Source organism: Crocuta crocuta, unplaced genomic scaffold, assembly GCF_008692635.1.
Source record: "Crocuta crocuta isolate KB4526 unplaced genomic scaffold, BGI_CrCroc_1.0 scaffold335, whole genome shotgun sequence".
Taxonomy (NCBI): Eukaryota; Metazoa; Chordata; class Mammalia; order Carnivora; family Hyaenidae; genus Crocuta; species Crocuta crocuta.
The window spans coordinates 310,270-322,414 of record NW_027527440.1 but is presented as its reverse complement, the minus strand read 5'-3'; the positions used below and the strand labels follow the sequence as shown (position 1 = coordinate 322,414).

General features: G+C 38.6%; 1 protein-coding gene across 1 annotated transcript; it reads left to right on the top strand.

Moving 5' to 3' along the window:
• The first annotated feature begins 9,913 nt into the window (after positions 1-9,913).
• Positions 9,914-10,846, top strand: LOC144228534 (olfactory receptor 10N1-like). The gene has a single exon (XM_077760373.1). The coding sequence runs from the start codon at positions 9,914-9,916 to the stop codon at positions 10,844-10,846; it is 933 nt and encodes a 310-aa protein (XP_077616499.1).
• Positions 10,847-12,145: the final 1,299 nt, after the last annotated feature.

The following is a 12,145-nucleotide window of genomic DNA, read 5'->3' as shown; positions in this document are numbered from 1 at the left end:
AGCTACCTTAGAATAAGTGTCTCCACCTAAAATTCTATCCTTGTGACTTCATGTTGCTAAGTATTCTCTAATATCAATTCTCAAGGTTAGCCCAAGTTCAGCCAAGTCTATGGTCTTTCAGAATAAAGACATTTCCTAGCTTCCCTTAAAGCTAAGTGTGACATTATGACTGAGTTCCAGCCAATGGGAAACAAAAATTGATGTCTGCAATATCACACCATTCCCTTTCAAAGAAAAGAGTATGGGGCGCCTGGGTGGCTTAGGTTCATGGGTTCAAGCCCTGTGTCGGGCTCTGTGCCGACAGCTCAGAGCCTGGAGCCTGCTTCAGATTCTGTGTCTCCCTCTATCTCTGCCCCTTTCCCACTCATACACTTGTCTCTTTCTCTCTCAAAAATAAGTAATAAACATTAAAAAATTTTTTCAGAGAAAAGAGTATGGCCTCCTCCTCACTTTCCCCTCTTCCTATTCACTGATAGAAATGCAAATATATTCTCTTTTTTTCATTTTTTAAGCTTATTTATTTGTTCTTGAGAGAGACAGAGAGCATGCACCAGGAAGGAGCAGAGAGAGAGATGTAGAGAGAGAGAATCCCAAGCAGGCTCCACACCATCAGCACAGAGCCCGATGCAGGGGACATAACTCACGAACTGTGAGATGACCACCAATGCCAAAGTCTGGCGCTTAACCGACTGAGGCACCCAGGCGCCCCAGGAAGGCAAATATATTCTGAGCCATTTTGGACTATGAAGACTAAGGCAATAACCCCTAAGAATGGAGAATCCACAAGACAGAAGGATCCTAAGTCCCTGAGGCTTTCACAGAGTAGAAGCACTGTATTAGCACAGACTTTTACAGGAGAAAGTAATGAATCTCTCTATGATTCATAGCAGTTATTTGGGCTCTGTGCCACACACTCCTTATCCTACCGAATACCCGATTATGAGCGACAAGAAGAGTAAACTTTTACAGCAACTATCTTCTCTTGAATATGAAATGCGTATTTGTATAAAAAGGAAAGCGATCTGTAATTATGAGCAGTGTTTAATTCATTTCAACATCCACCAAGGCAATGCATGTGCCCTATTTATTTCAGTGTGTGTTGATCCTAGAATGCTGATTCTTTTCATTCAGTTCTTCTGAGAGTTATTTCCCTTCCTGAAAGAAGAGCTGTTTGTGTTACTGTGTAGAATGACCTAACACCAGTTTAGAACAGGCTTATAACAGGTATTTGCTCATCCCTTTATTTCCTGCTTTTCTCTCTCTTTATCATTTTTTTAAAGTTTTTAAAAATTAAGCTTATTTATTTTGAGAAAGAGTGAGAGAGAGAGCCAAGTGGGGGAGGCACAGAAAGGAGAGGCAGAATCCCACACTCCCACTTATCAGCACAGAGCCAGATGCAGGGCTCAAACTCTTGAGATCAAGAGCTGAGATCAAGAGTCAGATGCTTAACTGACTATACCACCCAAGCACCACTCTCTCTCTATCTTTATCTTCATGCAGTTTCATTTAACTCTCTTGTTTTTTTCTCTCTCCTCTGATGTTTCCTTAGCAATTCATCTAGGACTTCCTATTGTTCTTATCATACTTAAGCCCTATATGTGTTCTTAAAACTTATAAATCTTTAAGTAAAGAAATATCTATGTGGAATTTAAGAAACAAAACAGATGAACTTGGAGAAGGGAGAAAAAAAAAGGAAGCAAACCATAAGAGACTCAACTATAGGGAACAAATTGAGGGTTAATGGAGAGAGGTAGGTGGGGAATGGGCTGGGTGTGGGATGGTCATTAAGGAGGGTGCATAAAATTGTATTTGGTTAATGAATGCATACATATAAATGCTGATAGTTGTGTAGTGTTAGGTCTTGTGACTGCTCTCCACCCCAGATATTGTAAGATGGATCTCAAAAAGATCAAATGGGGCCACCTGGGTGGCTCAGTCAGTTAGGCGTCCGACTTCGGCTCAGGTCAAGATCTCGCGGTTCGTGGGTTCGAGCCCCCTGTCGGGCTTTGTGCTGACAGCTAGCTCAGAGCCTGGAGCCTGTTTCAGATTCTGTATCTCTCTCTCTCTCTCTCTCTGACCCTCTTCTGTTCACGCTGTTTCTCTCTCTCAGAAATATATAAAACATTTTAAAAATTAAAAAAGAAGATCAAATGAATAAATGCTCAGATATGTAGGCAAGTCTTAGAAGCATTTATTACCTGACATATTAGGGATAACGATTGCAATTAATAGCCATCATTTTCATATGATCACTGGTAACTTGCAAATTTTATGTTTGGAGAGATCACATGAAAACTGAGCCCATAAGAACTTATCGTATATTGATGTATAATAAATAAATTGGATTGAAAAAACTACATATCTAGTTACAATATATTCTATTCTCATTAGAAATCAAGGTAGGTATTTTACATAGAAAGATGAACAGCTTTAAGTTCAAATAGGGATGGTGGCGGTCATCACAAAACCACTTACTTGCGGGGCGCCTGGGCGGTTGAGCATTTGACTTCAGCTCAGGTCATGATCTCATGTTCGTGGGTTCGAGCCCCATGTGGGGCTCTGTGCTGACAGCTCAGACCCCGGAGCTTGCTTCAGATTCTGTGTCTCCCTCTCTCTCTCTCTCTTTGTCTGCCCCTCCCCCGCTCACGCTCTGTCTCTGTCTCTCTCTCAAAAATAAACATTAAAAATATTAAAAAAAAAAACTACGTAGTTGCTTGTCAGACACTCCTTAGAAGATGTTGATTATTGTTTAAGAGTAAAAATTGTCATCCACTACCAGCAAATATACTTTGGGCAAACCAGAAGCACAAAGAAGTACAAAGGAGACAGGCAGGATGAAACTCATGGGTCTAAATCTCTGAGGATCAAGAAAAGGCATACTTTCCTCATCCAGAAGGTCAAAAATTATAAAGAAAACAAGAATCAGGTTCTGATGTATTAACTTTAGCTTGGTTTTGCCATTGAATTCAGTCTGTATATCTAGGCTCAGTTTCTACCACTGCTACTTAATACCTGTGTGATCTCAGGGGAATGATCTAATTTCTCTGATAGTCTGTGTCATTATCTGTACAGTGGATTAATAATACTTATAAATAGGGGCGCCTGGGTGGCTTAGTCGGTTAAGCGTCCGACTTTCGCTTAGGTCATGATCTCGTGGTTCGTGGGTTCGAGCCCCGTGTCGGGCTCTGTGCTGACTGCCAGCTCAGAGCCTGGAGCCTATTTCGGAGTCTGTGTCTCCCTCTCTCTCTGACCCTCCCCTGCTCACTCTGTCTCTCTCTCTCTCTCCTAGAAATAAATAAAAATATTTTTTAAAAAATAAATAAAAAATAATACAAATATGTTGTAAGAATGAAATAAAATATTATTTCTAAAGACATGTGTCACAAGTAGGCACTCTTGAATGGTAGTTCCACTCTCTCTTTCTTGGAATTCCTTCCCTTTCTTGACGTGGCCTGGTTAAATCTTGAGAGTCTGGAAATCTTACATCATTTAGATTCCATAGAGAAGGATTATGACAAGAATTCCTAGATTTCTTATATTTTTACTGACTGAAAATATTAGTTTGTTTTTGTTACCATTTCTTTCACTATAATAACTATTAGTTAAAAAAAAAAACTAAGCCAACAGACAAAGAAAATAATGCCTCATCCTAAAATTGGAAAGGGAAGGAGTAAAGGGGGGGGGGAAGGGAGAGATTCTAACAATAAACAGAAATCCACATTCCATCCATTTTCACTAAAAATTGTAGAAGCCAGTAGTACGTGTCAGGAAATGTATGAGCATTATCTCATTCACTCCTCACAGTCACTTTAAGGAATAGTATTATAACTCTATTTTATAAATGACAATATTAAGGTTCAGAAAGGACATTGACCTTATCAAAGGCTTGTTCTTCACACCAGAACCTTCTAGCTCCAAGGTGGATACCATTTTCATTATGCTGCAGTTTCTTCCATAAACAAAAGAGGTAAGGGAATAGGTAAAAATTGGCGGGAAATGACACATGAGCAGACAAATCCCTGAGGCTTGTAAAGTACAAAAGGGTTCCATGGGATGTCTACCCAGAGGGGAAAAAAAATAGGGTGGTCAAGGGGGATCCATAAGTCCTTTGACCCCCGATTCCTTTCAATATTATCTTGATTATCATGTACTATATTTTCACTCTTAAACAATCTCAACACCCAACATTTAATTGCTCCCTGTGCTCAGAAGGCTTTTGCTCCCTGAGTCTTGGAATATATCACAGATGGGGCTCCAGAGGGACTATGAGATAATTTAAAATCCTACAAATGTAGGAGTTCATTTTACTTCTGTTAACTCTGAGGAGATCACACTAGGCGATAGGAGCCCTTCGAATGTATAGCATCCTCTCCCTGTGTGAATCTGAATGCAAAAGACCATTTGGGGACTACAGTTAAAACACCTAAGTCCAATCCCATGCCATCTAGGGAAGAGAGACATTTGAAATGGAGAAGAAACTGAAGATAAAAGGAAGAGAAAATGTGTTTTCCTTTCTTGAACCAGTCATGACTCTTTGACCACGTAAGTGATCAGAACCTCTCCCCATCTTTCTCCATTTTTACTTTTACTCTCACTCTAGAGTCCTGGGTAGCAAGGATTATTGGGAAAAATCACATTAGAGAGCTTCCTTCTCACTTTGAGAAGCGACTGCAATCCTTTCCTACATCCACTCATACATGTGAGGAATGCATTCATTCATTCTCTTTTGTTCATCAATCCTTAATTCAGCATCTATGTGTTCCAAGCACACAGTTTCTTAGGATTAAAGAATTTGTTGGATATATTACCTGACATGAAGAAAATCTATTTCTATGGCATGGAGAAAATAATAATCTTCATGATACAAAGACATATAAGAGACATCCTCCTGGCTCTCTTTCAAATTCTTCAATGAATGTATATATTTCTTCTTACACATTCCCTTTCCTTCCTCTTTTCCTAAAATGAAGTATTTATCAAAGTTTGGCCTCCACACCTGCTTTGGCCTCCCTTTACCTTGTCTCCCAGAGTGACTTCATTCAGGCTTAAGACATTGATTATCATTCCCATACAGGTAACTGCTTCCCAAATTCTTTAGCATGAGACTCTCTATAGTAAATACAATAATGAACCATTATATAGCATTTTATTATGCATCAAGATCTTTAACAAACATTATCATATTTAATCTTTACAACAATTCTGTGAGATAAATATTATCTCAGTTAATCAAAAACATTTAGTGGGTACCCACTATATACCAAAGACAATTATAAGAATACCTTACATTTCCAGGAGTGCAATTATAGTGGTGCATTTCAAAATACAGATTTGTGGGACATAAATGAGGGACATAAGGCTAAAGAGATTATTCAGTGATGTGGCAGGAACTTTCCTATGTTACCCCTACTGTCCTGCTTTAGTCATGAATAATACCCACTTGCACTCTCAAAAATGTCTTAGCTGGAATTATAAATTTTAACTGATTAGATAAGATTGAGGCTGCTGGTACAGAGAATGCTTTCTGCTTCTTCATAGATGAGAAGCTGAGGTTCAGAAATTCGAAGTTGCTTATCCATATTCATACCACCAAGAATCAGAACTTGAACTTGGGTTTTTAGGTCTCTAATACAAGTTCTTTTAATATGTCCTGTGGTCTCTTTCCTACACAAATGTTTGTGTTGAGATGAATCTTCCAAGAAAGTTGTAACCGTATCTGCTAGGGGTACAACCCTAAATTGCTGTTGGATTTCTCATTCTTGGCTCCATGTTTGTCTTTGATGCCAGTCAAACCTGTCTAGTTGTTGGCCTAGAAATGGTGAGAAGCTTGAATGTTTAAGATTTAAAAAGTAATATTTGAAGTTATAAGGATGATTTTTTCAAAAACCATGATAAATAAAATCTCATTCTGACATAGTGTTATTTGTATGAGGTATTTATCATAATTATTCTTTGCTTTCAGTTTTGCCCTACAGTGATGTTTATAAAGCTCTAGAACCAACAGAAACATCTCATGTATTTCCTTGTCTATCACCGATATCATGAATTAGTAATTCATGTTTTACTGTGTTTTGAATGGTTTAGGGCAGTGGGTGCTTGCACGTAAGATATAAGGGGTGAGATAGACATTTAAGACATGATTCTCAATGTTCTCCATCACATATTTTATTTTTGTGCCTCAGCAGAATTCAGAAGAGACCACCAAGTGTTCCCAGGGGTATTTTCTAAACACTTCTTCCAAACTGTGAGTTAGTTAGCATTAGCTATGCTCATACTAATATTAAATCAGTACATTACAAGAGTGTTTTTACTTTCACCCAGATAATAGAAATCAACAACAGCTGCTGGGTACTGCAAAATGACAGACACCTCATTAGAAGCCTCATACTACATTATTCCATTTAATCTACCCAACAGTACTTAGAATGTAATACCACTCTTATTTTAGAGATTAGTAAACTGAAACATTGCAAAGTCCCAAAATTAGTAAGCAAGAGCCTAGATTTGAAATCAAATCTGCCTGACACAAAAGTCTTGTCCTCCCTTATCACCTTCCCTTACAACATTTATTCTACTAGCCCTCTCCGTTCATTGAGCCCAACTGAAATTTTTCTGAAACCTACAAGGATGCTTATTTAGAGAGATGGCTAATACAGAGCATAGGGCCACCAGTGGCTATGCAGTCTTTCCATAATAGCTTTAGCCCAAATACAAACTGACTTCAGCCTCAGATGACCTCTCACTGGAAGCAATTCAAAAGTCATCCAGGGGACGGAGGTTGGGGGGGAAGAAAGGAAAATACTGGCTTTCCTCCAGTCAAAAAACCCAATGACTCAAAGAATTCAGGGGCATGTAAGTGACACAGACAGTTGAGGATCTGACTCTTGATTTCGGCTCAGGTCATGATCTCATGGTCATGAGATGAAGCCCTGTATTGGGCTCTGTGCTGGACATGGAGCCTGCTTATGAGTCTCTCTGTCCATCTTCCTTTTCCCCTCCCCTGCTCACACTCTATCTCTCAAAAAATTTTTTTAATTAAAAAATTTTTTAAAGAACTCAAAACAATAAACAGTCTCTCTAGAGACTTGATACTGGAAGACAGAAATAGCAAAGTAAATCAATTGCCTCAATATACTGTGATAATGCTATTCCAGCTCGAATCATCACAGGAATTAAGATGCATAATCTAAATACAGAACTTACGGTTATGTGAATAATATTTTCCCATTTTAGTATTTTTACACTAATTACTTTTTACATCCTTTTATGTTTACTGCAGAACTTCCCACCAATCATGACTTATTCCTTTTCCTTCACTTCAGGAATGTCCATTCTTCTTCCTTAGTTCTCTCCTTCCACCCATCATTTACATGTTTTTTTCCCCAACAAGAGACCAGCAATTACAAAGATGTTCAAGTCTCACCTTATCGCTTCTAGTTCAAGAATTAGATACCCTATATTTCAATGTACACCTAAATTCCTTTCATTAGGCATGGACTCTCAAGGTAAAAGGAGGCTCACGATAGCCATTGCTTTACAAGATTAATTTCAAAAAGACTTAAAGTAGGCTAAAGACAAAAGGAATCATTTCAGAGTATTCCAAAATCCTATTCAAACCAACATTTACTGGGTGCTATTTTCTAAGTTCTAGAGATATAGTGCTGAATAAGAATAGACACGATGAACTCAAAGTGTACCCATAAACTAACTTCCAACTTTTCATTCAGTTCCCTATCTAACAAATATTTAAATGCCAACTATTTGCTAGCACTGTGATAAACACTGCAGCTTTAATGACAAATTATGATGTTTACTCTCAGGGGATTTACAGTCTAATAGAACCTAAATTCAGTTCCTTTGGAATTTCTTTTGTATATTTGAATAGTATTAACCTCTCTTACCACCTCCAATTGTTTTAGAAGATAAAATTATCAATTAATAACTATTAATTATAAAAGAGGGTCAAAGAAATCAATCAGGAATTATAATTGGAAGTCAGGAAATTATAATGAGACAATTTCCATATACTTTGGATCTCCATTGAATCATAAAAGTCAAAACGGAAAGTGGGAACATCAGGTCTTATGGACAATTCACAAGTACCTTTGAATTTCTGCCTTGTAATAGACAGCTGTCCACAGCACGACCTAGTGGCAATTCCTATTCTCAACATATTTTGTTTTATGACTTTTTCCTTCAAAATAAAACAAATAGTTAAACTCATAGAAGCAGGGTGAAAAATGGTGGTTGCCAGGGGTAAAGATGAGGGAGAAAATGGAGGCCAAACAAAGGATATAGAGTTTGCATAAGGCAAAATGAATAAATTCTAGATATCTGCTTTATAACATCATGCTTATAGTTAATAATGTTGTATTGTGAGCTTAAAAATCTGTTAAGAAGGTAGATCCCTTTGTGCGTTTTCTTACCAGAAATAAATAAAAATTAAAAAATTTTAAAAGCAGAAAACACAAAACAGTTGCAGAATTCAAATCCTTTTCTTGCACTACAGAGTCAAAAATTCCAGTTGTTAGCAAAGATTAAATATCCCATATCTGCATCTTTATGTGTGATATAACTTCACTAAAACCTACCTTCTACACAATATAACTCAGCTACTAATCTTTAAACAATTTAAAACCCCAGGATCACATCCAGATTCATCACTGATAGTTTCTTTTCTGTCAAATGAACATTGCTAAATAAGAAAATTCTCAAACTAGGGGTGCCTGGGTGGCTCAGTCAGTTAAGCGTCCGACTTCAGCCCAGATCATGATCTCATGGTTCGTGGGTTCGAGTCCTGCGTCGGGCTCTGTGCTGACAGCTAGGTCAGAGCCTGGAGCCCGCTTCGGATTCTGTGTCTCCCTCTCTCTGACCCTCCCCTGCTCACACTGCCTCTCTCTCTCGGAAATATAAATAAATAAATAAATAAAACATTAAAAAAGAAAGAAAATTCTCAAAATAAGGAATATATTCAACTAGAATAATACTAATACAATTTACATCCTAATGCACATTGCACTGAAATGTAATCCATTATCGTCATCAAAGGTGTGGGTGCCCACATTAACCTTTGATGAATATTTAGGGTGTTTGACCGTGTCTTTGATTAACTGCAGACATGTTCTGGAAAAAAAAAAAAAAAAAAAACAGGAGGAAGAGTCTTCCAGGTTAGTCTATTTAGGGCATGTACTGCTGTACAATTTATTGTAGATGTTAATTAAATTATGTTCATCTGTTCAATATTGAGATCTTTGTTCCCTTAGTCCATCCAGTATTTCACCATAGTAATGTTTCATGTTGCCTTGTACCCATATTCATTAAGCAAGATGACATCTTGAGATATAAAAGCGTATACTGTATTTGCTTTGCTATCCCCTAAATGTCTTTGGCAGAAGCCCTAATTCTTTTTTTTTTAATTTTTTTTAATGTTTTATTTATTTCTAGGAGAGAGAAAGACAGCGTGAGCAGGGGAGGGTCAGAGAGAGAGGGAGTGACAGACTCTGAAACAGGCTCCAGGCTCTGAGCTGGCAGTCAGCACAGAGCCCGACGCGGGGCTCGAACCCACGAACCGCGAGATCATGGCCTAAGCGAAAGTCGGACGCTCAACCGACTAAGCCACCCAGGCACCCCAAGAAGCCCTAATTCTTAATTTCAGTATCATATTTATGTTTAAACAAAGCTTGGGGCACCTGGCTGCCTCAGTCAGTAGAGTACATGACTCTTGATCTCGGGGTTGTAATTTTGAACCTCACATTGGGTGTAGACATTACTTAAAAATAAAATCCTTTAAAATTTTTACAAAATAAACAAAGACTGGTGGTGATGAATGTACTGGTATCGTGTCTGCCTCAAGTTATTCTCCACATTTATGCTTTCACTATCTTATCTCTGTCCAGACCTCTGTTCCAGGAACATGAGGAATCACACAGAGCTCCATGAGTTTATTCTACTGGGAATACCTCAGACAGAGGGATTGGAGACTGTGTTATTTGTCAACTTCTCATTTATTTACCTCTTCACCCGGCTTGGCAATTTACTTATCCTTACGACAATTGTTTCTTCCTCTACCCTTCATACCCCCATGTATTTCTTCCTGGGACTCCTATCTATTTTTGACATGTTGTTCCCATCTGTAACTTGTCCCAAGATGCTATTTTATCTCTCTGGCCAGAGCCACACCATTTCTTATAAGGGCTGTGCTGCACAGCTCTTTTTCTACCATTTTCTGGGGGCTACTGAAGGTTGTCTCTATTCTGTGATGGCATATGACCGCTTCGTTGCCATCTGTCACCCACTGAGGTACATGCTCATTATGAGACCTGGGGTCTGTGTCAGCTTGGTCATGGCAGCCTGGTTGGTGGGTTGTCTTCATGCCACCATCCTGACCTCCTTCACCTTTCAGTTAACCTACTGTGACTCCAACTGGGTGGACTACTTCTTCTGTGACATTCCTGCTATCTTACCCCTGGCTTGTACTGACAGCTCCCTGGCCCAGAGAGTGGGTTCCACTAATGTCGGTTTTCTGGCATTAATACTTTGGTTCAGTGTCTGTGTCTCCTACACACGTATTGGGATTGCCATTCTGAGAATCCGATCAGCAGAGGGCAGGCAGAAAGCTTTCCCTACCTGCAGCGCTCACCTCACTGCAATCCTCTGTGCCTATGGACCTGTAATCATCATCTATCTGCAGCCCACACCCAACCCCTTGCTTGGTGCTGTGGTGCAAATATTAAATAATATTGTCTCACCCATGCTGAACTCGTTAATCTATTCTTTAAGAAACAGGGAAGTGAAGAGATCCCTGAAAAGAGTGTTCTACAATGTACTATTTATTTCTCTGCCATAAATTATTGGTTTTAAAAATAGATTTTGGAAATTTATTGTCTCAACATCATCTATTTATTTCCTCTTCTTAAATAAATAACAAAATAATAAAAAAATGCTTCCTTGAAAGTGTTATATTTTGTTTCCCTAATAAGATTTTCTATGTGTGTCTCTGTAATCCTTGGGGCCCCATAAATTATCCCCCTAATAATATCCTCAGTGCCTTATTCCTGGGTAAGGAATCCATGGGGCATAGCAGGCAGCTGGAGACAGATTTCAATCTTTATAATGGCAACCAATTTTGTCTTGTTGATGATAATGAGGATCTGTGGGGGGCCAAGAAGCACCCCTCAATAGTCCATCTCTGTGCTCCATCACCTTTCACTTCATTTCCCTTGCTGCACTTGGAATGTTCCTCTTTTCTGCCTATAAACATTTCAGTTCCTCCATGTTGCTAAGAATAGTATTAATTAACACATATAGAGCATGATCTGCTCACCAGGTACTATGATGAGCATTTCACAGATACTATCTTATCTAATCTTCACATCACCCCATACAGTGTATTTCCCACTTAGTAGGACAAAAAAAAAAAAAAAAGGTTTTGAGGATTAGAGACCTCAAGTAGTGGACCCAAGTTTGCACAATAAGTAGCAAACCAAACCTTGAACTCAGATTCAGTTAGCTCCAAAGCCCCGAATCTTAATCCTTCTTTTACATGACTTCCTAAAAGTCCTGCTTAACAATTCACTCATCCTTATTACCTCTCTCCAGAGCTCACGATACATAGAAAATGTCCAATAAATAACTGGGAAAATATTCACTGGCATAGGTCAAGTTCACATGTTGACGTTACTATTATCTCTATTTATTTTGGCACTATCCATTCTTCCATTTGCAGATAGGCACTGAGAAACAGCAATAATTGTCTTGCCCTTTGTAACACATCTAGTTATACAGTAAAGCCAGGCCTAGACCCAAGCCCTATTAACTCCTGTTGTTATGGTTTACTTCTCCCCCATCCTGCCAATGTTACTCCTTAGTATGAAAGGGTGGGGGAAAGCCTTCCTGGCCTGTGTTGTTTGAAGAGAAGATAGCCTAATCATGAGGTTCAATTGCCATGATCATCTGGTTCTCCTGCCAAGTTACATTTTCCAGCTTGGTTTCTAGTAATACTGGAGTTGATCATTATTGTTCTATTTTTTTTCCGGAATCTAAGGAGAAAGAAGGTATTATTTGCTGGAGATCTTACAGACACATCAGCCCTTAGTTTTCATGACATTTTAGTGATTTGTAGTTTTTTTATTCCATTTTTATTCAC

Bases quoted from the DNA above. Each gene is read 5' to 3' on its own strand.
- LOC144228534 (XM_077760373.1), top strand. From the start codon at position 9,914: ATGAGGAATCACACAGAGCTCCATGAGTTTATTCTACTGGGAATACCT.